Genomic DNA, 26,183 nt, shown 5'->3' with positions numbered 1-26,183 from the left:
CTTGGAGTCGGAAGGGACCATTTATGATGATCTAGTCCAAGTCTCCCACAATGAACAGGGACACCCACAGCTAGATCAGGGTGCCTAGAGCCTGATCCAGCCTCACCTTGGAAGGGTCAGGGTGCCCACCGCATCTCTAAGCAGCCTGTTCCACTGCACAGAATCAGAGAATGACAGAATGGCCCGGGTTGGAAGGGACCTCGATGACGAGTCTCCAACCCCCCTGCCACACGCAGGGCCACCGACCTCCCCATGTCACAACAGACCAGGCTGTCCAGGGCCCCATCCAACCTGGCCTTAAACACCTCCAGGGATGGACGGGGATCCACAGCCTCTCTGGGCAGCTGTTCCAGCACCTCACCACTCTCATAGTGAAGAACTTTCCCCTGACATTCAGCCTCAATCTCCCCTCCCTCAACTTGAAATGTTTCCCCTTGTCCCTTCCTGTGAAAGATATTTTGTTTACATCTAACCTAAGTTTTCCCTCCCTGTGACGTGAGACCGCATCGAAGGCCTTGCAGAAGTCTGGGTAGGTGAAGTCAATTGCTCTTTCTTTCCCCCCCAGTGCTGGAAATGGCGGGGAACGGGACTGTGGGACGTCCCAGCAGTGGGTTCCTACCTCAGCAGAACCGAACGGCTGTTCTGGTCCATGTATGTGGAGTGAATCTGACACTAATTAGAGGAATGAGGGGCCTGTGAGCAAAAAGAACGTGCCGCGCTTTGTGGTGCGAGATGTTCTCTGAGCTGCTGCTAACAGGGCCCAGAATGCTTCCTTTTTGAAGGGGAGAGGTTTAGCAAGGATTTTTCAGATGGAAATAGTTCATCACGTATTTCCTTTTCATTGACCTTTCATGCTGCTTCTTGAAGAGTTACCTTTGGATACTAAATTGATATTCTAAATTACTATATTCATATAACCTAAATTTTCTCTTCTTCTTTCCTTGAGCTCCCCTTTAGGTATCGAAAGGCTGTTAGCAGGTCACCTCGGCGCCTTCGCTCCTCCGCGCTGAGCAGCCCCAGGTCTCTCAGCCTGTCCTTGGAGGAGAGGTGTTTGATCCTTTGGTTCTTTGTGTTTTGGGGCCGTCCTCTGGATGTGCTCCAACGGGTCCGTGTCCCTTCTGCCCTGAGGACTCTTCCTATGGACACAGCGCTCCAGGAGAGGCCTCTTCAGCACAGGGCAGAGGGGCAGGATCACCTCTCCTCACCTGCTGACCGGAGCCTGTCTGGGTCCGTCTGGCTGGCGTCCCGTCCCTCTGCTGTGTCGCTGCCCCCCACAGCTCGGTGTGGTCAACAAATTTTCTGAGGGTGCGCCCGACCCCACCGGTGCTGTCACTGATGAAGACATTGAAGAGTCCCGGCCCCAGCACGGACCCCTTTGGGACGCCACTCGCCACCAGTCGCCATCCAGACGAGGAGCCACTGAGCGCCGCTCTCTGGACTCGATCCCGCTGCCGGTTCTTTGTCCATCGAACAGTCCACCCATCGCATCCGTATCTTTGCAACTTGGAGAGAAGGATGTTGCGGGACATTGCGTCAAAGGCCTTCCTGAAGTGCAGGTGGATGATATCAGTGGCTCTTGGCTCGTCTGTTGATGCAGTGACACCGCCATAGGCAGCCGCCAGGTTGGTCGAGCAGGATTTAGCCTTGGTCCTCTGGATGCTCCAACAGGTCCGTGTCTTTTCTGCACCAAGGACTCTACACCTGGGCACAATCCCCCGAGATGGGATTATGCAGAATATAGTGTCAGATAAGGGAGCCTCCTTACTTCACAAGTCCTACAGGAGCTAATGAGAGCTTTAGGAATGAAGTGGGAGTTCCGTACTCGCTGGCCCCCTCCTTCTTCAGGGAAAGCAGAATGAATCAATCAGATGCTGAAAAAGCGCTTGTCAAAATTGATTTTAGAGACCAAATTAGCGTGGACAAAGTGTTTACCTTTAGCCCTTGTCAGAATATGAACCGCTCCCAGCAAAGGCTTAGGGGTATCACCATACAAAGTGCTGTTTGGGTGCCGTACTTGGGAGGGAGGGGTGAGATGCCCACTCTTGAAACCTGGGATAAGTTTCTTAAGCACTCCACGCTCGGGTTGTCTGCTTCTCTGTTATCCCTCAAGGAACACGGACTGTTGGCTCGCGCTCTGCCTCTGGAATTTCTAGTGTCCTCATTCCGGGATTTCTGTGGTTGGTAAAGCTGTGCTGAGAAGTGGGCTGACTCTTGCACCTGGAAATGCGCGCAACGTCTGCAGACACAGAGGAATAACTTTTCCCTGCAGGTTGAGCTTGTCTAAGGTAGGTGATTGCTGGGTGAGCTTCTGCTTTAAAGCATCAGGCTGTACAAAGAAGGAGATGTTAAAAGCTAGGTTGCCCGTTCTTTTTGACCTAGTTGATTTTTTAGCAAGGAAAGGTTGGAGGTGCTGTTTGCTAATGGAAGATGGAGAGAGGAAAATCAAGGGAAAAGCCCGCTGTGCACAGCCGCTGCATCGCATCTGTTCCGCTCTGCCCTGCGCAAAGGAGGAGCAGCTCAGCAGGCTTGGCCTGGGCCATGGAAGGGAGCCTACGAACATCTGTACTGACCCCAAAGGAGCTGGTTCTGCAGGTTGGTTGTTTTCTGCTGTTTGTCTCACATTGTGTTGCTCAGGGGTGGATTTGTTCCTGATCAGTGCTAACAGGAAAGTTGCGCGGCATTTTTGTTTCAGCTGTCCCAGTGCTTTGATCCCTTGCTGCTGGGATGGGGCGTTTGCAGAAGGATGCACGTGCTGATGTCCAGCCAGGCTTTGGGGATGAGTCTACATAGCAGGGTATGTCTGGCAGGACTGAGGCGTGGGGACCAGGCCAGGTCAAATCCAGTGCACTTTGCTGTCATTCTTTAGTGCTTGCTTTTGCTCAGGAGGGCGGGTGGTGAACCTTATGAACCAATGCCTGCAGACGGGGTTTGCGGAGAAAGAGGTCCTGCAGGCCTGGTGTGGCAGCCATGGAGCTGTAGCGAGGCGGCATCCGTGTAAAACACCAGAAATCCACGGGGGTGTGAAGGTGAGCTGTGGGCTCCAGTAACACGGGAGGGAATGTGCATGCTCTGCACTTGGGTTTGGGCGCTTCTGTGTGTTTGGAGTGACTGTGACAGCACTGCTCGGTCAGTTTGAGTGTGTGGAACAAGCGTGACATCCTTTTTGACGGAGTCCTGTGAAAGGAGTCCTATGGATTTGAGGTCTGAGTTTAAGGCTGTGCGCATCATCCAGGAGTTGGGGTAGGAGATGAGGCAAGGAAAGCTGGGGTAGGAGGATGAGGCTCAGGACCAGGAAGCTCTTCATCGGTACAAACTCCCGCTGTTCTCTTTTTGGATTAGGAATCCATGTGGGTTTTTTAATGAAGGACAGACTCATTGTGCAGCTTGCGAATGAATTCATTCTCGCCTGGTGTTTATTGGTGGTGTTCCCTACGTGGAGCTGCAGTTGAAATGGACGCTTTGTGATCTGGTGCCCTCTGGCGCGCTCAGATGAGCTCAGTTGGCCAGGCCTGGCTCTTGGTTGGTGAGCTGTGCCCAAGGTCGGAGAGTTGGCTCTTGTTGGCTTGGAGACGTGTCTTCCAGTTGCACGCTGTGTTCTTTCTGTTGTGTTGAGCTCTTGAGCTCCAGCCCATTTATGACTGAAGAGAATACATGTGCACCCTGCAATTTTATCTGCACAGAGAATCTTCTAAACGTCTCTGCATGTGTTCCTTTCTGGCACTGAGATGAAGCTGTGTGGAACTTAGGCTTGGATGAATTTTCAGTCGGGTGCAGGGACATGTAATGCTCATCCTAGATGTTGTGCTGGCAAGAACAGCACCGAGGTAAATTTCATAGGGTTGCATGGTATTTTTTTTTTTTTTTTTTTTTTCAGTCCTAACCATGGAAGTGTTACCCAGACAAAAGGAGCATTTGTCACCTGGGCTTTCTACAAATGACATAGACGGTGGAAGTCAGCATCCCAAACAGCCGCGAGAGCCCTGCCAAAGAATGGTGAGAGTTACCCTGGCAGGGTCCTTTGGAAACCTCAGGTCTCTGTAAGCTCCTAAGCTGTGTCGTAGCTCCTCCCGCGGTGCTGACTCAGCTCTCCCTGTCTTTTGTGTAGGAGAGCTAGACTTCAGCTCCTTCCTGTTTCCTGCCCATGTGCTCCCTGCTATGCCCGTGGCCCGGTGAGGTATTATTCCTCGCACCCTGCTTGGCACGTGTGGATAAGGGCCTCTGTTTACGCACGTTCATTTTCTGCTGGTGGTGTCAGGCTGAGTGACAGCTCACAGCTGAGCTGGTGGTTAGCGAGATGCATGATGATAGCAGTCCGGTGGTAGTTCTGTGTTTCTCCCGTCTCTTCCTTACAGGTGCAATAGGTCGGTGCTGTAACACGCCCTTGAACTGAAAAAAGGACTCCAGTGTGGATTTTACATAGGCCCTGCACTGCAAGGTGCGCTGTTGGGAAGAAGTGTCCATCTGCCCGAGGGCAGGAAGGCCCCCGGAGGGGCGGACTGAGGCCAGTTGTACGAGGCTCAGCAGGAGCAAGCGCCGGGTCCTGCGCTTTGGTCACGGCGACCCCGTGCCGGCTTCTCCAGGATTCGGCTGAGATGGAATTCCAACCGCCCAGTGACTGTAGAATGTTGGGGTGCCGCGTTGGAATATTCCGGTCTTGTGACATCGTGGTCTTGCCTCCCCACCCTGTCATGGCGGAGCAGCCTGGTGGCCCTCAGTGATGTCACAAGCGGCTGGAATGAGGGGAGGAGCAGTGCGTGCTGCGTCCCTTCATTGGAGCGCTTGAGCTCTGACTGAGTAGCTCGCTGTTGCACTTGTGCATCGACTGAGTACCTTTGTTTTCACACCGTCTTGTGCAGCGTCTTGTAGGTAAGCTGAGAGAGCGTGGGAGAGACGGGTGGGCAGTGAGGAGTTGAGAACTGCTGGCTGGCGGAGCTCGTAGTGCCATCCTGCTTGGTCTTGACCATCAGACGTAATTTTCACCCAGTACGTGCATCCCAAAGCCATGCGTAGAGGCAGCATTTGTCTCATGGCTTTTCCCTCGCCTTCTTTGCTAAATTGTGCAAGCTCAGTGACCGGCTCTTTCTCTCTTCTCTCCCCGCCCTCTGCCTGCTCCCTTGGTGCAGCTTTCGCTCGCGGAAGATCAGAGCAAAGTGACAAGAAACAGCTGCGGGTTCAAGGCAGTTGTCTACCCGGTTCTGATCTCTTGCCAGGTACGTGCCACACTTTGTCCCCCCACGTGGTTTAGCAGCACTGCGTATAGTAACGCAGCCTCATCCAGCTTTGATGGGACACCGGTTCCGTGTGGTTTTTTTCCACTTCCCCTCCAGCTCAGCTCTCAGAAGGATGCTGTCTGTGGTGCGTTGACCAGCTAGTCTTAAGGAAACCAATCCCTTAGGCAAAGAGTCCTAGCCCCAGCTTGTGCAGAGCTGCACATGACCCAGGACACAAGCATGCGTGCTTCGGCTGTGTGAGTGTGCTGCCCAACAGCTGTGGGGAGCACAGCAGAGATGCAAGTAGAGGAAATCCACGTGCGAGGCTGCGGCCGGCGCTGGAGGTGCCGCTGGTGGGAGCGGGGGGCTGGGGAGCAGATCCACCCCCAGCAGTGACGCCTCTCACTGCCCTGCCGCTGCGCTGTCGGAGTGCTCCGAGCAAGTGCACCTGCTGCTTTGTGCCAGAGTCCCCATCTGCTAGCTGAGGGAGAGCCCTTGGTAAAATGCTGCCTAACGGGCTGTCCCATTTGAATTGGCTGAGCAAAGTGGTTGTTTCTAGAACACCTGCCTATGCCAGTGGGTGACTGAGGGTAGTTCTGAAGAAGTCCCTCCGTACTGCGGTGTGTGAACAGAGAAATTAAAGTGTGTTTCTTTTCAGTTCCAGCTTGTGGTGCCTGCTGTGATGGGCATTGCGTGCAGCGAGATCAGCCGTGGGCCTGACGTGGCGCAGATGGAGGTAGAGTATGAAGCTCTGATTGGTCTTTGTTCCCTGACTTGAGCCAGCAGAGTGAGCTGCAGATGTGCTCTCCAGCTTTTCAAGAGAGGGAGAGTCCTTGCGGCTCTATTGGTGTCCCTGAAGAGCTGCCCTAAAAGCTTTACTTCCTTGCTACGGGCATTGAGAGGGCCGTGAAAGTCGTAGTACTGACAGAATGAGGTCCGGCCTAATAAACGTGCAGAAGCATTTTCCCCATCCTGCCTGGATTTTGTCACCCAAAGACAAAGTGTTGTTCTCGTCTTCACCAAGTTAAAGGCAGGTGGTGCTTCTAGTGAGCCAAGGATTGGGTCAGTGGACCGGGTCCTGTGTCCAGCCCACGGCTGAGGTCTCCGGGCAGTGGGTTACAGGAAGTGAGCAGACTCTTACGCTCCTCTTTGGCAAGCCAGTAGTGCAAGTGTGGCAAGTTTATAAAACTGCCCGAGCTGTCTCGGTTGTGGTGTTGGTCGTCTTAGTGTGGCCAGAGAGAGATGCATCTTTGCATTGCCTGGGGATACTGCTGCGCACCGGGAAGAGAAACAGCTGTTCTTAGACTTGCAGTTTCTTGTTAAGCGCTCGCGATAAGGACCGAATGCATCTCCTGCAGCTTTCTCTGCTGATGCGCTCCTCAGCCTGACATCCTCCTCGTTTGTCCTCAGCTCCTCACCGTGGCCTGTGCTCTCTGTTTCAGACTGAGACCAAGGGGAAGCCCCTGCTGGTCCGTGAGGAGTCCTCTCTTAATACTCCAGCTGTTGCTGCTGCTCACGTTATTAAGAGATACGTTGCCCAGGCACCGGATGAACTCTCCTTTGAGGTAAGCAGTGCAAGGCGTTCCTTGTTGTCGTGTACGGAAGAGCATTAGGCGTAAACGCATCAGGAACATTCTCTGACACCTTCAGGATGTTTGGTGCGGTGAAGCCCAGAAGATTCAGTTCCAGATCAGACTTGCGCTGGGTTGGATGCAGAGAGGGATTCAGCCATCTCTAGAATATGGCTTGATTTGGCATTTGAATCTTCTGATCAAACAGACACTGCCCAGTGTGGTAGCCTGGTCTCTGAATAAAGCGTGTAGATCTGTTCAGGAAGCCCCGCTGACTTATGCCTGCGGATTAATTGGAGCTCTCCCTTTGGCAGAGAGCCTGCTGCTTTTGAGAACCATTTCCTACTGAACAGCTGTATTCTCTGCGTTGTGTATCGTAGTGACTCTTCTACCTCCAGGTTCAGTTGTACAACGGCAGATGCCTTAAGAACTGCACTGGTGCAATTGCTCTCCAGCTCGACAGTATTTGGCAGTGCAGAAGAATGCAGTCGTTTGAGCTGTACTTTCCTCCCAGCCGTGCTGAAGCTGGGATTGACGTTGCAATCTCTTGCAGGTGGGAGACATCGTGTGCGTTATTGCTATGCCAGCAAAGGAGCTGAGCCCCTGGTGGAGAGGCAAGCATGGCTTTCAGGTAGGCACAAGCTTCAGGCTTGAGAGCGCAGCTTCGGTCAAGTCAGGAATCTCAGCTCAGAGCAGCTCTGCCTGCACAGGATGGCTGATGGATGTTAAAGGTTTCCCTGTGTCGGTGTCAGAGATGGTCTTTGTAGGAAACTGCCTCCTCAATTCACTTAGAAGCAAGAGCCTTCACAACATGCATTAGGTTGTGGCCACTGAACCGCCTCTTTGGAAATACAGCAGCTAAGACACGTGTTTCAGTGTCTCCGAGCATCTGTGTTTGCACCCATGCAGAACGTGAAGCTAGTGTCTTTTAGGAAGTCACTGCCTGTCATGCCGCGGTAGGGTAACAGACCCTCCGCGTGCTTGTTGCTCTGCTGGCTGCGGGACACTGGGTAGCTCGGAGCTGGGGGTCGCAGCTGCATCTCAGTCAGCAAGCAGGAATTTCATAGGCTGTGCTAACTCAGATAATATAGCTGCATCAATCGATCGTAATACGTAACTTCTGTATGAAGTCTTTCCCTCCAGGCACACTTGAGATTTAGGAGCGCGTAGCATACTTGTTCTCTCCTTGCTCCATTCGCAGTTTTATGGATACTTGGCTGCAAATGTTGAATAATTATTACTTTTCAGCAGGCCATTTTTCTGTTGGATAGTCTTAGGGAGCGTCCGGCAGGCACGTTCCGATGAAAATGTTACGTTTTACCAGTTCAGGCCTAAGAAACGCTGCCTTCAGTATTGCACCTCTCTTCTTCTTCTTCTTGTTACAGGTTGGATTTTTCCCTAGTGAGTGTGTGGAGCTCATTAAAGGAGAAATTCCGGAGTGCCTCATCAATTCAGTGCCAACGCCAGGTACAGATGTTACATTTGATGGTGCAGGGAAGCAAAGTGGAGTCTTTTTTGGGGCGTGTTCCGTGTTTAATAGCTCCCTTATCCATCCCACGTTTTCCTCTGTGCTGACAATCCTTCACGCATACCACGGGGCGTATGGCTGGTGCTTTGTAGCAGTGAGAATGAGGGAGGGCAAAGGCAGTTCTCCTGCAAGTCAGTACGAGGCTGAGAACAGCCAGTGTCCCTGGTGGACAGATCGAGGTTTGGCTGTGCTGGTGGCACGCTTGATCAGAACGGGGCTTTTCAAGAGGATCCTTAATCCCCAAGTTGAGCAAGCTAAGCAAGAGGAGTGCATTAAGCTCCATCGGAACGCACAGAGATTTGGCCCAGTCCTCCTGTGTTTGTGACTGGACTTGGGGAAATCCTAAAATCCTCGTAGAATGGCTTGGGGTGGAAGGGAGCTGAAGGATCATCAAGCTCCAAACCCCTTCCTCAGGCTGGGCTGCCAGCCAAGCTCCACATTTAATGCGAGATGAGACCCCGCTGTCCAGGGCCTCCTCCAGCCTGGCCTTGGGCTCCTCCTGCAGGGATGGGGAGAATCCGTTTTTGTATGTACTTGTTGGTAATGTTCTTCTCGTTTTGACGTGCTCTGTAGAATGTGTTGTGCTCGGCCTCGTGCAACTGAGCCAAACCTGGAACGACCTGGTTTCTTCTTTTTGTTGTGCAGTGCCAAAGAAACGCGGCAAGCTCGTCACCTTCCTTCGTTCCTTGGTGAAGGCCCGCCCGAAGAAGCCGAAGGAGCGGGAGGTGGAGAAGGAACGGGTGTTTGGCTGTGACCTGGGGGAGCATCTTCTCCGCTCTGGTCGTGATGGTAAGGGACAGCCCATTGCTGAGGTTTTCCTCGGTTGGGTACCTAAAGATGAAAGGGAGATCGTATCTAGCAAGGGGCAGGTTGATAGCAGTGGAGAAATGGGTAATGGGAGTCGATGGCTGAAAGATAAACTGAGTAGATGATGGCTGAAAGACAAATGCTCCTAAGGGACACGCACGTTTGTATTTGCTTAAAGCAAAGCCTGTAAGCCAATCCCACGCTAGCCTGAAAACAGAGGAAGCCTTTTGGCCAAAGAGAGTGTCCTGCATCAATTTCCCAGCTCTTCCGGGCGTGAGACTTCCCACCTCCATTCCCGTGGGAGCTGTGATGGGACTTGCGGCGTCTCCGGCTTCCCCGGAATTACTTTCTCCAGGCTGATTCCTAGGTCCTGGCATTTCTTGAATGCCAAGAACACATCTTCGTCCAGTTTCCTCACCAGCTCCTGCAGAGGTGTCTCTGACAGCTTTCCCCTCTAAGGAAGAACCGAGCAGCAGCCTGGCTGGGCTTAGCGGATGGGCTGTGACGGGAGCGCAGCCTGAACCAGGACTCGACTCAGAGCTCAACTAACCGCTGGCACGTCTTCTTTAGTCCCCCAGGTCCTCCAGAGCTGCGCGGAGTTCATCGAGCAGCACGGCGTGGTGCAGGGGATATACCGCCTGTCTGGCGTCACGTCCAACGTCCAGAGACTCCGGTAAGAGCGCTGCGACTGACGCAGCTGTCAGCAGGGGCACGTGCCCTGTTGCGGGCGTTCAGAGGCCTGCGGGAAACGCCTTAGCAAAAAGAAAAGGTCACCTTTTGGAGACATCCCATCCGGCATGGCTCACGTGGTGCTGCTGACCGAGTGTGTGTTTTCTCCAGTACACCAGGAAGCCCTTCCGATTCTTGATCGTGTTTGGTGTAGCTTTTGACTTGTTTTCCTCTTTCTCAACCCCCTCTGCTCTGCCCGGTTTTGCGTCCTTCTCTCCAGCCATGAATTTGAGTCTGAGCAGGTTCCTGAGCTGACCGTCCGCGACACTCACAGCGTGAGCTCCCTCTGCAAGATGTACTTCAGGGAGCTCCCGAACCCTCTGCTGACCAACCAGCTGTACGACGAGTTCTCGGTAAGCACAAGGCAATGTCTTTCCTTACCTCTTCCCTGGGCCTCTTGGGAGATGGCTGCAGCAGTGCCCCAGCTCTGAGGCCCTTTTTCTGTTAGCCCCATCAGGTTTACTCGCGTGTCTTTGCCACATCCTGCACACCATGCTGATGCCACTTTTGGTGGTCCCAGGAGGTGGTTATTTCCATATTCACAATGCTTGCGAGAATTCCCAGTTGTGGTGGTGTGTTTTTTTTTTTTTTTTTTTTTTCTCCCCCAACTATTTATAGAACGGGACTGGGATTAGCAAAGTGTACTTGGAGATGAATGCCCACTGCGAGGAGCTGAGCTGCCCAACCAGGCTGTAAAGCGGCCTGGTGCTTGGACTCCTTGGCCTCAACGGCACCAGCTGCGTGCCGCTTTGCTCCCCAGAGGCCTCTTGGGAGGCCTAAAATCTGTCTCGGTGCTGCCCAACAGTGCACTATCCCCATGGTTCCCCACCCTGCGGCAGGTTTCTAGCCCGATTTGTGTCTCACTCCCTTTCTGCACTATTGCAGGGTGCTGTCGGTGCCGCTACAGATGAGGAGCGGCTGGTCAGAATGCAGGACGTCATCCAGCAGCTGCCCGCTCCTCACTACAGGTCAGTGCTGCCCTCAGCCTGCTGAGCTCAGCCCTGCTGCACTTCAGAGGGCAACGGTGCCATTCCAGGCCTTGTCTCACGCTAGCAACACGATGCCTGTGTATGCTGAAGCGGTTGAAGGCTCCACGGGGTGAATTTATTGGGTCAGTTCCTGGGCACGGCGGCACGCTTGGTGCAGCTGATGGCTGCGGCGGTGCCGTGCTGGGGCTTGGTGCTGCAGCGTGGCACTTAGTCAGGTTGGATCTACTTCGTCTTCAGTGACAGTAGCAGTAACAACAACCAGCATGAATTGAGGCTTGCTTTGTGAATCGCAGCACTTCATGCTGGTTGGTGCTGAACGTTTGCCTCTCTTGTTTTCCAGGACACTGGAGTACCTGATGAGACACTTGGCTCATCTAGCTGGGAACTGCTCCGTCACAAACATGCACGCTCAGAACTTAGCCATTGTGTGGGCTCCAAACCTCTTAAGGTAAACTTCTTTTTCTGTTTCAACACAACGCTTAGATCTGTTCTCCACTGAAGTAAAGCAATCCTCCCTTTTTCTCCATCGAATGCGCTCTTCTCCTGTAAAACCTGTAGTAAGTGGCTGACAGCAGAGCAGAAGCCTGGACTGTTCTCCAACCTCACGGGCACAATTTCTAGATGACCATTCCTGCTCTCTTGTTTAGATGGGACTGGTGTGTCCTTGATCAGCCAGGGGAACTTCTTCAGTGGCATCGCTGATTGCCCACTGCGCAAGTCTCCAGAGAACAAATTTGACAGTTTTTGGCTGCAATGATTCAGACCTGGGGAAGCGATTTTGGAGAAATGATTCCTAAAACCTGCCTTTTCTACAGATCACAGCAGAACGAGTCTGCCTGCGCCAGCGGGAGAGCTGCCTGCATGGAACTGCAGACGCAGTCGGCTGTGGTGGAGTTCATCATCAACCACACAGACGTCCTCTTCTGCTCCAAATCCGAATCCGACATCGCAGATGGAGCAGGTGAGTGTCTTCCTGCATGAGCTTGATCTTGATCAGACACCTTGATCAAATGCAGGCCTTCTCCACGATCTTTGGAATACACTTCTACTATCGAGGGGACAGCAGACTTCTGGGCTTAGGTTAGAATACGGCATCCTGTTGCCGGATGCTGAGAGAATGTGCAGGCCCAAACTTTACAAGGAGAAAACCGTCACCGTCATTATGATGTTGTGCACGCAGGTGAAGCTTGATGAACGTGTGGCAGCGAAGCTCTCTGAGTTCCCTGCCTCCGTTTTCTAGGGGTTTTGTTTGCCTGTTTCGATACAGTGAGCTGCTCTTCATTACGACCGTGTCCTTTGCCATAAACACACCTCTGACCACATGGTTATTTTGAGCTCCTCTTCTTCCAGTGGCTCGGATAAGCAAGTCTGAGAAAAATACAGCACCTCCCCCAGAACTGTGATGGCCGCTTTCTGATCCTCGCTCTTACCTGTGGTTTTCCCTTACAGGGCCCAGTTCTCCCTCAGGGCCCAAGTCTGTGTGGGTGTCTTCTCCTGCCACAGAGCTGCTCACCCTGCAGGAGGCACAGGCACGGAGGCGAGGCCACAGCAGCTCTCCCCTCATGACGCAGAGCAGGGACATAGAAGTGGAAGAGGGCCCCGCAGCTGTGCAGGGAAAATTCCACACAATCCTCAACTTTCCATCCAAAAGGTAAAGAGGACTTTCTTTCTTTCTTTTCCAGCACCTGTCATCATTGTTTGCGTGGGTTGTTGTGCTTGTTTCTTTTTTTTCCCATTATTTCTCGTGCCAAAACTTGCTGAAACAAAATGAAACTGATGGTGCCTGAAGTGTTGCAGTGAATCTCTACTCCCTTTGGACTCTGAGATTCAACTAACATCCAGGTGCCCACCGGGCTCAGTTTAGCCTCACAACGGTGCCGTTCCTTCCTTGCTGGGCAGGCAGTCACGAGATGTAGAAAGCCACGCTGACATCTACCCTGGCCTGTGCTGGCTGTACCTGGAAAGGTTGGGGTTTTCCAGATTTCAGGGCCTCATGCCTGAAACCAGTTCCAGTTCTCCTCTAAGCAGAGCTGTTGGTCAGACCTGCTGGCACTAGAAACTAAACATGGCAGGGAGATGGGGCCGATGAGGTGTCAATGTCAGAGTCAGAGATGCTTTGGAACTTCCCTTGTGGCTGCACGGTTCCTCAGAAAGCACTTACGCCTGCCAGCTCAATCAAAGCCATCCCTTAGATGCTGTCCTGTACAGCCGTGGAGCCTTTGCTCACATGCTCCGCATCTGGCTTGACACAGCTTAGGGGAATTTAGCCAGCAAGACTTCAGGGCTGAGCTATAGGAATGGAACCATCCTCAACTGCTTGAAAGGGAGCGAGTTTCTAAGCTGTGTTTCAGCAGAAACCAGGCAATGCCAGGAGCAAGCAGCTGTTGGCAAGAGCTCAGTGCTGCAGCTCTTCCCTCACCCTGCACCACACACGACTCACACCATTCCCTGTTTCCTCTCTCCAGACAAAGTCCAGCCGGCAAGATGAAGGAATCACCAGCTGGCTCTGGGTGTTCCTGCTTCAGCCTAAGAAAACCATCCTCTGTGGCCAAACGCCAACTGCAGCGCCGTCCCAGGGAGCCCTCAGAGACAGAAGTCGTAGGGTTGGCAGGTAAGGGTGCAAGTCCAGCTTTCCAGTGGGCTTGATTCTCCTCCTAGCGTTCATACCTAACATGTTCAGTTCATTCCTGATCAGGAACCACTTTGCTAATTCAGCTTGTGAAAGTTTGGCACTAACCCGTGTCTGTCCTTCCCTAGGTGAATCGAGCCCTTGTCAACCCAGAAGATCCAGAGCAAGTAGCGATGGTGCGCTGTGTGCTTCCCTGAATGGAGAGCTCTTAGGAAGCACGAATCACTGCGGTTCCGATGACAGCCTTCCACAGACCAACAGCAATGGAGAGAGGGAGCTCATCCAAGTTCATGCCCTCATTTCTCCCAGCTCTCCTGAAGATGCTGACCCGAGCCAGCCAGACACTGCAGTCACCAGCCTGGACTGTGACCCAGTGCCTCTGCAGGGCAGCCCAGCCCAAGCACAACCCGGGTGCCCCGACAGCAGCACCTCCATGGGGGAGCAGGTCAGCATCAGGGAGGAGAAGCCGAGCCTCGTGGAGGGGGACTTAGAATCAGGCCTCCAGCCCCAGACAGCGGGCAGCAGCACTCTGAGCGACTCTCTCCGTGATAAGGGAAGATGAGTCCCATCTTTACCCGGGACCTCTCACACCCTCCAGTCTTTATATAATAATAAAAGCACACTGGTGCTCAATCAACACCTCGCCTGCCTTCCAAGTCTTCATTCACAGGGACTGGGATGCATGCAGCAGAGAGCAAGGCTCCTCATCTTGCAAGGGGACGGCTGTGGGGTGCGTGCAGCAGAGCTCCGCGTTTGTTCGTGTTTTGTCTGCAGCGAGAGCTCTGCTACCATTTGGGATGGCAGCAAATACTCTCTAGCGTCCTGGATGCTGCTCGTGATAGCCACAGCCAGGAGGCTCGGGATTTTGTGATGCCTTTCAGGGCTTTCTGATGCATTTGGATGCCTCGGCTGCTCCCTAGCAACTCGCTCCTCCAGCCGTGTTCACTCCTGGCTCCCACTTAGGAGCTGGCCGTGCAGATCAGCTGCAGCCCTGTCATCAGCGCGCTGAGGCAGGAGGAGCTCACCCAGACCAGCATCTGCCCCGCCCCCGGCCTCCCGTTGGTCAGCGCGGCCCCGCCCCCGCCCCCTCATTGGGCAGCGGCAGCGCGGCCCCGCCCCCGCCCCCTCATTGGGCAGCGGCAGCGCGGCCCCGCCCCCGCCCCCTCATTGGGCAGCGGCAGCGCGGCCCCGCCCCCGCCCCCTCATTGGGCAGCGGCAGCGCCTCATTGGCTGAGCCGCCGTGCGCGGGGCTGAACGTTGGGAGCCGGCGGTTGGCGGCGCGGCTCTCCTCACACAGCGTCGCTGCCGCAGCCTGGGCCGCCCCGCAGGAGACCGCGGCGGCAGCCGGAGCTGTCCGGGCAGCACCGAGAGGGAAGTCGCGGCACAACGGGGACGAGTGCTGAGGACAGCTGCGCCGGAGGTGAGCAGGAGAGCGGTCCCGGGCCAGGGAGAGGGGCTGTGTGGGGCTCTCGGAAGCTGCAGGGAGGCGATGGGGGGGGGATATAGCGAGCTCTGAGGCTGTAGGAGGCTGTGAGGGGTGTAGGGTTATGGGGAGGCATATGGGGCGGATAGAGGCAGATACAGGGCTCTAAGGAGTGGTGTATATGGAGATAGGGGCTGCGGTGGGCCGCAGGTTCATATGGAGCTGTTGGGGGCTATAGGGAGGAGTAGGGAGCTGTAGGGCATTGTGGGGGGACTGTAGGTGTGGATATAAAGATATATATAAAAAATAAAGCCCCTGTTCTGGGCTGCATTGGAAAAGGGGTGGCCAGCAGGGAGAGGGAGGTGATTGTCCCTCTCTACTCAGCTCGTTTGAGGCCTCATCTGCAGCGCTGCGTCCAGGCCTGGGGCTCCCAGCACAGGAAGGATGTGGAGCTCTGGGAGCGGGTCCAGAGGAGGCACTGGGATGGTCAGAGGGCTGGAGCAGCTCTGCTGTGAGGAAAGGTTGAGGGAAGTGGGCTTGTTTAGACTGGAGAAGAGAAGGCTCCGAGGAGACCTGGTTGTGGCCTTCCAGTGCTTGGAGGGAGCGGATAAACAGGAGGGGGAACGGCTGTTTACAAGGGTGGATGGCGATAGGACAAGGGGGAATGGTTTTAAACTGAGACCGGGGGACGTTTAGGTTGGATATTAGGAGGAAGTTTTTCACACAACGGGTGGTGACACACAAGAGCAGGTTGCTGTCATGGTTTCATGATTTTTCATTATCGGTATTCCACATCATAACATCATGCAATGCTCTGGGGGTTTGACTGCTGATGCTCAAGTTCCGGGTGCCTGTCCAGAGGAGAAGAGCAGCTACGTTTCCCCAGGAGGCTTTGCGGTCAACGAGGAGATATAACTCCCGGCAAGGTCACCTGATGCTCTCTTCTTTGCCTGCGCTGCTTCGCTTGCGCTTCTCTGCCTGCGCTGCTTCGCCTGCGCTTCTCTGCCTGCGCTTCTCATCTCAGCGTTGTGGTAAGGCCGATCCACTATCAATTTCACATTCTCTCTCCTTATAAAATTCTGTTGATACCATATTTAGTAAATTACTTTGTTTTACCTCAGATTGTTGCCACTGTTTTCAATTATTTCGGGGTCCCTTATTTTCTTTTTTTTCCCGGGGGCGCGGATCCGCGGATCCCTCCGCCCTTCTAGTCACGGAACCGGGCCGAACCAGCCCGTAAACCGTTGACATTCTTGGTGGAGAATGCGGGCAACAGTTGCTTTTTAGCTTTTTGAACAAATCTCTCTCTCCGCTCTCAGACAGCTTCATTGGGAAAGTTTATCTGTTTCACCAGTACTGTCTGAAAGCGTGACCTTGAAAAGTCCAGGCGGACGGCCAATACTCTAGGATATTTGTAAACTTTGAGCCTTGCTATCTTGTTTCTGTAAAAGAAAAAAAAGAGAAAAAATGCTTTCTCTACTGAAACTGCCTTTTAAGGGGCTGCATGCCACTGTCTCTTCTTTCTTAATGCTAAAAACATACTGGGCCTTAATTAAGTTCACCACTTTGCTCTATGGAGCAATAGGTATATATAGCCAATTGAAAACATGGATGGAAATAACTATGTGGCATCTGCATATTATGTGGCATACCATTCCAGAGGGAGCTGCTAATTTTACAGGGTTGGGGATTTTTAAGCAGGTTTCCAGCCTCTCCTTTGAATTCTTTATGCGGATTTTCAATGCTCACCTGATCACGTTATTAATCTCCGTGAATGTACTGCTCACCATTTCACTTATTATTAGTATTTATTATATTTTGAGGAAGTCTGCCCCAAAACCAGTAAATACTGAGTGGCAGGGAATGTGGAGAGGCCTGGGTGAGACTTTAGAGAGATGGAAATCTTCGGTGTCATGGAACTTTACTCCAGAACACCTGAAAGACCCTGAAAATTTAAACAGATATTTGAGACAGGAATGTCGTGGCTCAGGAAGATCTGAGGAGGCCCAAATTGTTTGGGGCCTGGCTAATGCTTACCGGGCCTTATTCAATACTATCCTGGAGAGGGAGAGAGTTTGTGAAATTGAAAAGGAGAGTCTCAGGGAAACAGTGCAAAATGAGCGAGAGAGTCTCCTGGTCGAGAGAAACAGCCTCCAATCTGAGAGAGATGCCCTCCGAATTGAGAGAGACTCTCTGCAATCCAAACTCAACAGTCTTCAATCTCAACAAGACACCCTCCAATCTGAGCTAGATACTCTCATAATCGAACGAGACAGGCTCCGAGCTGAACTGGAGGATGAGAGCATTGGAACTGACCAACCTGATCAACTACAAGAAGCACCACAATTGATGTCACTTGCCCCTGTAAGAGGACGGAAAATGAAACGAATCTCGACTCAGTTAGAAGAGAAGAAAGAAGAGGAGAGAGGTCCAGAGGAGTGGCTCCAAGATCCACAAGAAGCACCCCTAAGTCCAGGGGAGGGGCCCTCAGTAAGACCACGGTCACCGGCGCCAATGAGGGCAACAAGAAGTCCCGAAAGAGTAAGAGGTGAGCAAGATATCGTTACTATTGTTGATCGATCTCTGAAAATGAATGAAATTCGAAGTCTGAGAAAAGACTTTTCACGTCACCCAAATGAGCCTATTGCCACTTGGTTACTTCGATGTTGGGACAATGGGGCCAACAGTGTGTGGCTGGATAGTAGAGAAGCTCGCCAACTGGGTGGCATTGCCAGGGACTCAGCCATTGACAGAGGTATTAGTACATGCCAGAACCAGGCCTTTACCCTCTGGAAGCGGATGTTGTTAGCTGTAAAAGAAAGATACCCCTTCAAAGATGATCTGATGCCTGAGAAAAAGAAATGGGCTGATATGGAAGAAGGCATCTGTTATTTAAGAGAATATGCTGTGGTGGAAATGCTACATAGCCCCGATTTCATTCCTGACGAGCCAGACCAAGAGCATGATCCCGAGAGAGTCAGGTGTACACCAAACATGTGGCGTACATTCACAAAGACCGCACCAGAAAGGTACGCCAGCACATTTGCAGCAATGTATGGCAGAGGGGAAAGAAGACCCCTTATAAGTGAATTGGTTAATAAACTTCAAGACTTTGAGTTACATTTAAGCCCTCTGCGAGCTTGTGTTTCAGCCATTACAAAGGTAGCTGAAAAGCTGGACAGAATGGAAAACAAACAAGAAGATATAATAGACAAACTATCAACCGTGCCTGAAGCTGATAGATCCATGGAGGTAACGGATACATCAAATGGGGACCAGAATTCCCAAAACAGCCTATTGGAGGGGCTCATCAACTTGATTTCCTCCCAGCCGGTGGCATCTAATGTCTCAGCCATCAAAAGAAGACGTTCTCCTGCTCGAGCAAGTGACAACAGTAAGACCACATCACGTTTTGCCTTGTGGCATTACCTACGTGACCATGGAGAAGATATGAAGGAGTGGCATAAACAACCTACTCCTGTACTTCAAGCACGGGTAAGAGAGTTACAAGACAAATCAACCACCAAGGTGAACTTCTCCAAAAAGGTGATTGCTCCAGTTGCTGCAGACAATGAAGGTAACAAATAGAGGGGCCCTGCCCCCAGCCAGGGGGGGAAAGGGATAATAGAGTTTATTGGACTGTGTGGATTAGATGGCCTGGCACATCAGAATCACGAAAATATAAGGCCCTGGTGGATACTGGTGCACAGTGCACTCTAATGCCCTCGAGTCACCAAGGGACAAAATCAATTTATATTCATGGGGTGACTGGAGGTTCCCAAGAGCTAACTATGTTGGAGGCCGAAATCAGCCTCACTGGTAAAGACTGGCAAAAGCACCCTATTGTGACTGGCCCAGGGGCTCCATGCATACTTGGTATTGATTACCTCAGAAGGGGATATTTTAAGGATCCCAAAGGGTATCGATGGGCCTTTGGAATAGCTGCTGTAGACACAGAAGGTGTTAAGCAGTTGTCTATTTTGCCTGGCCTGTCAGAAGATCCATCTGCCGTGGGGTTGCTACGAGTGAAAGAGCAACAAGTACCGATTGCTACAAAAACGGTGCACAGACGGCAGTACCGCACCAACAGGGATTCCTTGCTCCCCATTCAGAAGCTGATTCACCAACTAGAGAATCAGGGAGTGATTAGCAAGACTCACTCACCTTTTAACAGCCCCATATGGCCAGTGCGTAAAGCCAGTGGAGAATGGAGGCTGACGGTGGACTACCGTGGCCTGAATGAAGTCACACCCCCATTGAGTGCTGCTGTGCCAGATATGTTAGAACTCCAATATGAATTGGAGTCAAAGGCAGCCAAATGGTACGCCACCATTGATATTGCTAACGCCTTTTTCTCCATTCCTTTGACCAAAGAATCTAGGCCACAGTTTGCTTTCACCTGGAGGGGCATTCAGTATACCTGGAATCGTTTGCCCCAGGGGTGGAAACATAGCCCAACCATTTGCCATGGGTTGATCCAAGCTGCACTGGAACAGGGAGGTGCTCCTGAGCACTTACAGTATATTGATGACATCATCGTGTGGGGCAACACAGCAAAGGAAGTTTTTGAGAAAGGAGAGCAAATAATCCAGATCCTTCTGCGTGCTGGTTTCGCTATTAAGTGAAGCAAAGTGAAAGGGCCTGCCCAGGAAATTCAGTTCCTAGGTATAAAGTGGCAAGATGGCCGTCGTCACATCCCAACAGATGTGATCAACAAAATCAGTGCCATGTCTCCACCCACTAATAAGAAAGAGACACAATCGTTCCTGGGTGTAGTGGGTTTTTGGAGAATGCATGTTCCAAACTACAGCCTCATTGTAAGCCCCCTTTATCAGGTGACACGGAAGAAGAATGATTTTATGTGGGGTCCTGAGCAGCAGCAGGCTTTTGAGCAGATTAAACAAGAGATAGCCCGTGCCGTGGCCCTGGGGCCAGTACGGATGGAACAGGATGCGAAGAACATCCTCTACACTGCTGCTGGAGAGAAAGGTCCCACTTGGAGTTTGTGGCAAAGAGCCTCAGGAGAGACCCGAGGCCGACCCCTGGGATTCTGGAGTCGGGCGTACAGAGGGTCTGAAGAGTGCTACACTCCAACTGAGAAGGAGATCTTAGCCGCGTATGAGGGGGTTCGGGCTGCTTCCGAAGTAATCGGTACAGAAACACAGCTCCTTCTGGCACCTCGACTGCCAGTGCTGAACTGGATGTTCAAGGGAAAGGGTCCCTCCACCCATCATGCTACTGATGCCACTTGGAGTAAGTGGATTGCGCTGATTACGCAGCGAGCGCGGATGGGGAATCTCAACCGTCCAGGAATCCTAGAGGTGATCATGGACTGGCCTGAAGGCAAAAAGTTTGGAACACCGCCAGCAGAAGAGATATCACGTGCTAAAGAGGCCCCACCATATAATGAACTACCAGAAAATGAGAAGACACACGCCCTATTCACAGATGGATCGTGTTGTATTGTGGGGAAACACCGCAGATGGAAAGCCGCTGTGTGGAGCCCCACACAACAAGTTGCAGAGGCCACTGAAGGAAAAGGAGAATCGAGCCAATTTGCAGAGGTAAAGGCTGTCCAACTGGCCTTGGATGTTGCTGAACGGGAGAGGTGGCCAATGCTTTATGTTTACACTGACTCGTGGATGGTGGCAAATGCTCTATGGGGGTGGTTACAGCAGTGGGAGCAAAACAACTGGCAAAGAAAGGGTAAACCTATTTGGGCTGCTGACCTGTGGAAAGATATTGCTGCCCGAATAAAGAATATGGTTATAAAGGTGCGTCACGTAGATGCCCATGTGCCCAAGAATAGGGCTACTGAAGAGCAGCAAAATAACCATCAGGTAGACAGAGCTGCCAGAATTGAGGTGGCCCAAATAGATCTGGACTGGCAGAACAAGGGTGAATTATTTCTAGCTCGATGGGCCCATGAGACCTCAGGCCATCAAGGGAGAGATGCGACATATAAGTGGGCTAGAGACCGAGGGGTGGATTTAACTATGGATGCTATTGCGCAAATCATTCACGACTGTGACACGTGTGCCACAATTAAACAAGCCAAGAGAATGAAACCTCTCTGGGAGGAAGGGCGATGGCAAAAGTACAAATATGGGGAGGCATGGCAGGTTGATTATATCACCTTGCCACGATCTCGTAATGGTAAGCATTATGTGCTCACCATGGTGGAGGCAACAACTGGGTGGCTTGAAACCTATGCAGTACCCCACGCTACCGCCCGAAATACCATACTAGGTCTTGAGACACAAGTCCTGTGGCGACATGGTACCCCAGAAAGAATTGAGTCAGATAATGGGACTCATTTTAAAAATTCTCTTGTAGGTACCTGGGCTAAAGGTCATGGTATTGAGTGGATTTACCATATTCCCTACCATGCACCGGCCTCAGGTAAGATTGAACGATACAATGGGTTGTTAAAAACTATGCTGAAAGCAATGGGAGGCGGTACATTTAAGCACTGGGAGAAGCATTTGGCAGAAGCCACCTGGTTAGTCAATACCAGAGGATCTATCAATCGTGGTGGTCCAACCCAGTCCAGCTCCCTACATACCGTAGAGGGAGATAAAGTCCCTGTTGTACATGTAAAGAATATGTTGGGAAAGGCAGTTTGGGTTATTCCAGCCTCTGAGAAGGACAAACCTCTTCGTGGAACTGTTTTTGCCCAGGGACCTGGGTCCACTTGGTGGGTGATGCAGGAAAACGGGGATGTTCAATGTGTACCGCAAGGGAACTTGATGTTGAGGGAGTGCAGTCAGTAATTCCTAGTGCGTGTGTTTATATTTTGTTTGTATATATTAAGCATGATGTAGTGATGTGGAATAAGGGGTGGAATGTCATGGTTTCATGATTTTTCATTATCGGTATTCCACATCATAACATCATGCAATGCACTGGGGGTTTGACTGCTGATGCTCAAGTTCCGGGTGCCTGTCCAGAGGAGAAGAGCAGCTACGTTTCCCCAGGGGGCTTTGCGGTCAACGAGGAGGTATAACTCCCGGCAAGGTCACCTGATGCTCTCTTCTCTGCCTGCGCTGCTTCGCTTGCGCTTCTCTGCCTGCGCTGCTTCGCTTGCGCTTCTCTGCCTGCGCTGCTTCGCTTGCACTTCTCTGCCTGCGCTTCTCGCCTGCGCTTCTCTGCCTGCGCTTCTCATCTCAGCGTTGTGGTAAGGCCGATCCACTATCAATTTCACATTCTCTCTCCTTATAAAATTCTGTTGATACCATATTTAGTAAATTACTTTGTTTTACCTCAGATTGTTGCCACTGTTTTCAATTATTTCGGGGTCCCTTATTTTCTTTTTTTTCCCGGGGGCGCGGATCCGCGGATCCCTCCGCCCTTCTAGTCACGGAACCGGGCCGAACCAGCCCGTAAACCGTTGACAGTTGCCCAAGGAGGTTGTGGATGCCCCATCCCTGGAGGCATTCAAGGGTCAGGCTGGATGTGGCTCTGGGCAGCTTGGTCTGGTGGTTGGCATCCCTGGCCATAGCAGGAGGGTTGAAGCTAGATGATCCTTGTGGTCCTTTTCAACCCAGGCCATTCTAGGATTCCGATAAATGTTTATAAAAATCTTAAGTGCGGGAGTCAAAAGGACATGGCCAACCTCTTGTCAGCGGTCTGCGGGGACCGAAGAAGGGGAAACGGCCATAAACTGGAGCACAGGAAGTTCCGCACCAAAATCTAAGGAACTTCTTCACATTGAGGATGACGGAGCACTGGTGCAGGCTGCCCAGGGAGGCTGTGGATTCTCCTTCTCTGGAGATATACCACAGCCACCTGGACACCCACCTGTGCAGCCTGCTGTAGGGAGCCCGTTTTGCAGGGGGGTTGGACTCAATGATCTCTGGCGGTCCCTTGCAACCCCAGTTCTGTGATGCTGTGATTTTATTTGTTGCTTCTCGCAGCAGTACAGTGTTTCAGAAGAGAGAAAAGCACGGCGGGCATCAACTGGATTTCTGTGGTTGCTAAAGCTGTGCTGAGAACCGGGCTGACTCTTGCACCTGGAAATGCACGCAACGTCTGCAGACACAGAGGAATAACTTTTCCCTGCAGGTTGAGCTTGTCTAAGGTAGGTGATTGCTTCTGCTTTAAAGCATCAGGTTGTACAAAGAAGGAACTGTACTGTGTTCAGTCCTGGGTCCCTCACTGCATGAAGGACATTGAAACCCTGAAATGTGTCCAGAGAGGAGCAGTGAAGCTGTGAGGGGTCCAGAGCACCAGTCTTACGGGGAGCGGCTGAGGGAACTGGGATTATTTAGTCTGGAGAAGTGGAGGCTCAGGGACTGCCTTCTCACTCTCTGCAGTTAACTTCAGCGTCGTACGTCCGTTCTCGTCGCTCTGCGCAGCGAATCCGCCGCGCTTTGTTCTGGTTAGTCCTCCAGGCAGCAGCGCGCATGCTCCAGAAAACTCTTCACTAGCATTCAAATTCACAACGCCTTGAGATGCAGGCGCGCACTCGCTTCCTGCACCGCTGGCTCAGCAACGGTTTTCTCTCTTGCAGTTGGCCGTGCTCCTTGTCTGTTTCCTCGCACGGTTGGAACTCGAGCCAGCCTCGGGAACAGGCGATTCTGGCTCCCAGTGGCCCTCATGCCCGTCGCCTGCGTAATGAGGAGTCAGAAACGACGCACGCGTAGGTGTGTACTGGAAAATGCGCATGCGAAAGGATCGGGGCACGTTGCCGCACGCACAGTGCAGCGCTGAGAGAGGTGCATGCGCGTTGCGGACCCGGGGCTGGCGCACGCGTAGGACCTTCTGCAGACAGGCTTGTGCGCAGTGCTGTGTGGAGGCTGGGACATGCACAGCGCGGTCCCAAGGCTGGGCCATGCGCAGTGCGGTGCTGACGCTCGGGTGTGCGCAGTGCTGTGCCGATCGTGGCGCGTGCGCAGTGCTTTTTGCAGGCTCGAGCATGCGCAGTTCTCTGCCGAGAGTGGCGCGTGCGTAGCGCCGAGCCGATACTGGCACATGCGCAGTGCGGTGCCGGGACTGGCACTTGAGTAAGCGGCGTTCGGATTCGCGCATGCTTGTTGCTTTCCCGAGCCTTGCCGGTCCTGGGTCGCTGCCGTGTCGGTGCTGCTGCACGCTGGTGAAGATATTGAAGACTCCCAGCCCCAGCACGGACCCCTTTGGGACGCCACTCGCCACCAGTCACCATCCAGACGTGGAGCCACTGAGCGTCGCCCTCTGAACTCAATCCTGCGGCCGGTTCTTTGTCCATCGAACAGTCCACCCATCACATCCGTATCTTTGCAACTTGGAGAGAAGGATGTTGCGGGACATTGCGTCAAAGGCCTTCCTGAAGTGCAGGTGGATGATATCAGTGGCTCTTGGCTCGTCTGTTGATGCAGTGACACCGCCATAGGCAGCCGCCAGGTTGGTCGAGCAGGATTTAGCCTTGGTCCTCTGGATGCTCCAACAGGTCCGTGTCTTTTCTGCACCAAGGACTCTACACCTGGGCACAATCCCCAGAGATGGGATTATGCAGAATATAGTGTGAGATAAGGGAGCCTCCTTACTTCACAAGTCCTACAGGAGCTAATGAGAGCTTTAGGAATGAAGTGGGAGTTCCGTACTCGCTGGCCCCCTCCTTCTTCAGGGAAAGCAGAATGAATCAATCAGATGCTGAAAAAGCGCTTGTCAAAATTGATTTTAGAGACCAAATTAGCGTGGACAAAGTGTTTACCTTTAGCCCTTGTCAGAATATGAACCGCTCCCAGCAAAGGCTTAGGAGTATCACCATACAAAGTGCTGTTTGGGTGCCGTACTTGGGAGGGAGGGGTGAGATGCCCACTCTTGAAACCTGGGATAAGTTTCTTAAGCACTCCACGCTCGGGTTGTCTGCTTCTCTGTTATCCCTCAAGGAACACGGACTGTTGGCTCGAGCTCCACCTCTGGAATTTCTAGTAGCCTCATTCCGTGCTGTAGGCTGGGTCCTAATACGCACGTGTAAGGAATCAAAGCTTCAGCCTGAGTGGGAAGGACCATTTCAGGTGCTGCTGGATGTCGTCTACCTTGACTTCAGCAATGTTTTTGTTACAGTCTCCCATGACATCCTGGTAATGAAGCTGAGAAAGTGTGGGATGGATGAGTGGATAATGGTGTGGGCTGAGAACTGGTTTACTGGCTGAGCTCAGAGGGTGGTGATCAGCGGTGCAGGAGTGCAGTTGGAGAGCTGTGAGTGGCGGTGCTCCCTGGTTGGTGCTGGGTCTGGTTGTGAAAGGTAGGTTGTATTTTTGCAGTAGAAGCTTTTGGTATTTTCTGTATGTAGTATTGGCCTTTCCTGAACTTATAACCCTCCTGTGAAATAGCTGTTTTCCTTCCACTAAGAAAGTTGCTGATCAGAGTAGAAAGTTAAAGATTTGGGGTGTTCTGACTGGGGTAGAATTGAGCTAGGCACAAAATAAGGCAAATATGCAGGGTGGAGAAAGAGAGCGTAGGACAGAACGCATATGCTCACTCTTGGAAATATGGCCCTCGTATCTCCATGGAGAAGTACAAAACATACCAAAAAACAACAGGTTGGTAATGGACCTTATATGGAAAAGCATCATAGCAACAGCGTCGGGGAGATTGTGAGCCTGAGACGCTCAACCAAGGAGTGAGTGCCAGGAGAGCATTACCTGTGTTGGGTTTAGAGCATAGAATGGAATGAATTTCACTGACTGGTGCGCAGTTTCTCCCTTGCTAATAGGGGACGTGAGCCCATTATTGCAATAAGGAATAAACTTTGCAGCTACCACTAAGATCCTTGCCTAAGCTGAAATTTTTGAGTGTTTCTCACATGGTCTTGTTCAATATCTTCGTCAGCTCCCTTGGTGAGGGGATGGTGTCCACCCTCAGTAAGTACACTGATGAGACAAAGCTGGGAGAAGTGGTTGGCACACCAAAAGGCTGTGCTGCTATTCAGCAAGACCAGGACAGGCTGGAGAGCTGGGCAGTATCAAACCAGATGAGATGCAATGAAAGCAAGTGTCGAGTCTCGCACCTGGGAAGGAATAGCTGCAAGTATCAGTACAGGCTGGGACGTGAGCTGCTGGAGAGGAGCTGTGCAGAGAAGGACCTGGGTGTCCTGGTGGATGACAGGTTGGCCACGAGCCAGCAGAGTGCCCCGATGGCCAAGAAGACCAATGGGATCCTGGGGTGCATTAAAAGGAGTGCGGCCAGCAGAGCAAGGGAGGTGATCCTCCCCTTCTGCTCCGCCTTGGTCAGGCCTCACCTGGAGTACTGCATCCAGTTCTGGGCTCCCCGATACAAAAATGACAGGGATCTCCTGGAGAGAGTTGAGCAGA

The 26,183-nt window shown here is 52.3% G+C and overlaps 3 protein-coding genes across 8 annotated transcripts in view; all 3 read left to right on the top strand.

Annotated features, from left to right (window-relative positions):
* Nucleotides 1–808: 808 nt before the first annotated feature.
* LOC146542083 (rho GTPase-activating protein 32-like) lies at nt 809–12,489 on the top strand. Its single transcript, XM_085214594.1, has 18 exons — nt 809–2,592; nt 2,693–3,026; nt 3,875–3,993; nt 4,106–4,174; nt 4,353–4,866; nt 5,124–5,210; nt 5,328–5,355; nt 5,869–5,946; nt 6,653–6,775; nt 7,335–7,412; nt 8,167–8,248; nt 8,955–9,098; nt 9,687–9,789; nt 10,066–10,198; nt 10,731–10,813; nt 11,175–11,282; nt 11,650–11,795; nt 12,284–12,489. The coding sequence occupies exons 7-18, from the start codon at nt 5,344–5,346 to the stop codon at nt 12,487–12,489; spliced, it is 1,296 nt and encodes a 431-aa protein (XP_085070720.1). The 5' UTR covers nt 809–2,592; nt 2,693–3,026; nt 3,875–3,993; nt 4,106–4,174; nt 4,353–4,866; nt 5,124–5,210; nt 5,328–5,343.
* A 2-nt stretch (nt 12,490–12,491) lies between these two features.
* LOC146542082 (rho GTPase-activating protein 32-like) lies at nt 12,492–14,100 on the top strand. The gene is made up of 3 exons (XM_085214595.1): nt 12,492–12,676; nt 13,300–13,445; nt 13,592–14,100. Exons 2-3 carry the CDS (start codon nt 13,319–13,321, stop codon nt 14,023–14,025), a joined length of 561 nt encoding a protein of 186 aa, XP_085070721.1. The 5' UTR covers nt 12,492–12,676; nt 13,300–13,318; the 3' UTR covers nt 14,026–14,100.
* A 607-nt stretch (nt 14,101–14,707) lies between these two features.
* LOC109364849 (rho GTPase-activating protein 32-like) overlaps nt 14,708–26,183 on the top strand; it is a 33,710-nt gene continuing 22,234 nt past the window's right edge. Inside the window, exons 1-5 of one of the 6 annotated variants that reach the window (XR_014880706.1) lie at nt 14,708–14,883; nt 15,728–21,903; nt 22,803–22,966; nt 23,399–24,267; nt 24,934–25,637. Coding sequence is in view for 2 of the 6 variants with exons in the window: in XM_085214588.1 (XP_085070714.1) it covers nt 16,354–18,474 (2,121 nt within the window). In the remaining 4 variants the exon portion in view is untranslated. Of the gene's footprint in view, nt 14,884–14,941; nt 22,153–22,802; nt 22,967–23,398; nt 24,314–24,933; nt 25,638–26,183 lie in introns of those variants that run through there. The other 5 variants (XR_014880705.1, XR_014880704.1, XM_085214593.1 and 2 more) reach the window with 5 other exon arrangements.

Source organism: Meleagris gallopavo, chromosome 32, assembly GCF_905368555.1.
Source record: "Meleagris gallopavo chromosome 32, MGAL_WU_HG_1.1, whole genome shotgun sequence".
NCBI lineage: Eukaryota > Metazoa > Chordata > Aves > Galliformes > Phasianidae > Meleagris > Meleagris gallopavo.
This window is presented reverse-complemented; position numbering and strand designations above follow the sequence as displayed.

Bases quoted from the DNA above. Each gene is read 5' to 3' on its own strand.
- LOC146542082 (XM_085214595.1), top strand. From the start codon at position 13,319: ATGAAGGAATCACCAGCTGGCTCTGGGTGTTCCTGCTTCAGCCTAAGA. The intron at 13,446-13,591 runs GTAAGGGTGCAA...GTCCTTCCCTAG, and splicing joins AGAAGTCGTAGGGTTGGCAG to GTGAATCGAGCCCTTGTCAA.
- LOC146542083 (XM_085214594.1), top strand. The intron at 6,776-7,334 runs GTAAGCAGTGCA...AATCTCTTGCAG, and splicing joins CGGATGAACTCTCCTTTGAG to GTGGGAGACATCGTGTGCGT. The intron at 9,790-10,065 runs GTAAGAGCGCTG...CCTTCTCTCCAG, and splicing joins TCCAACGTCCAGAGACTCCG to CCATGAATTTGAGTCTGAGC.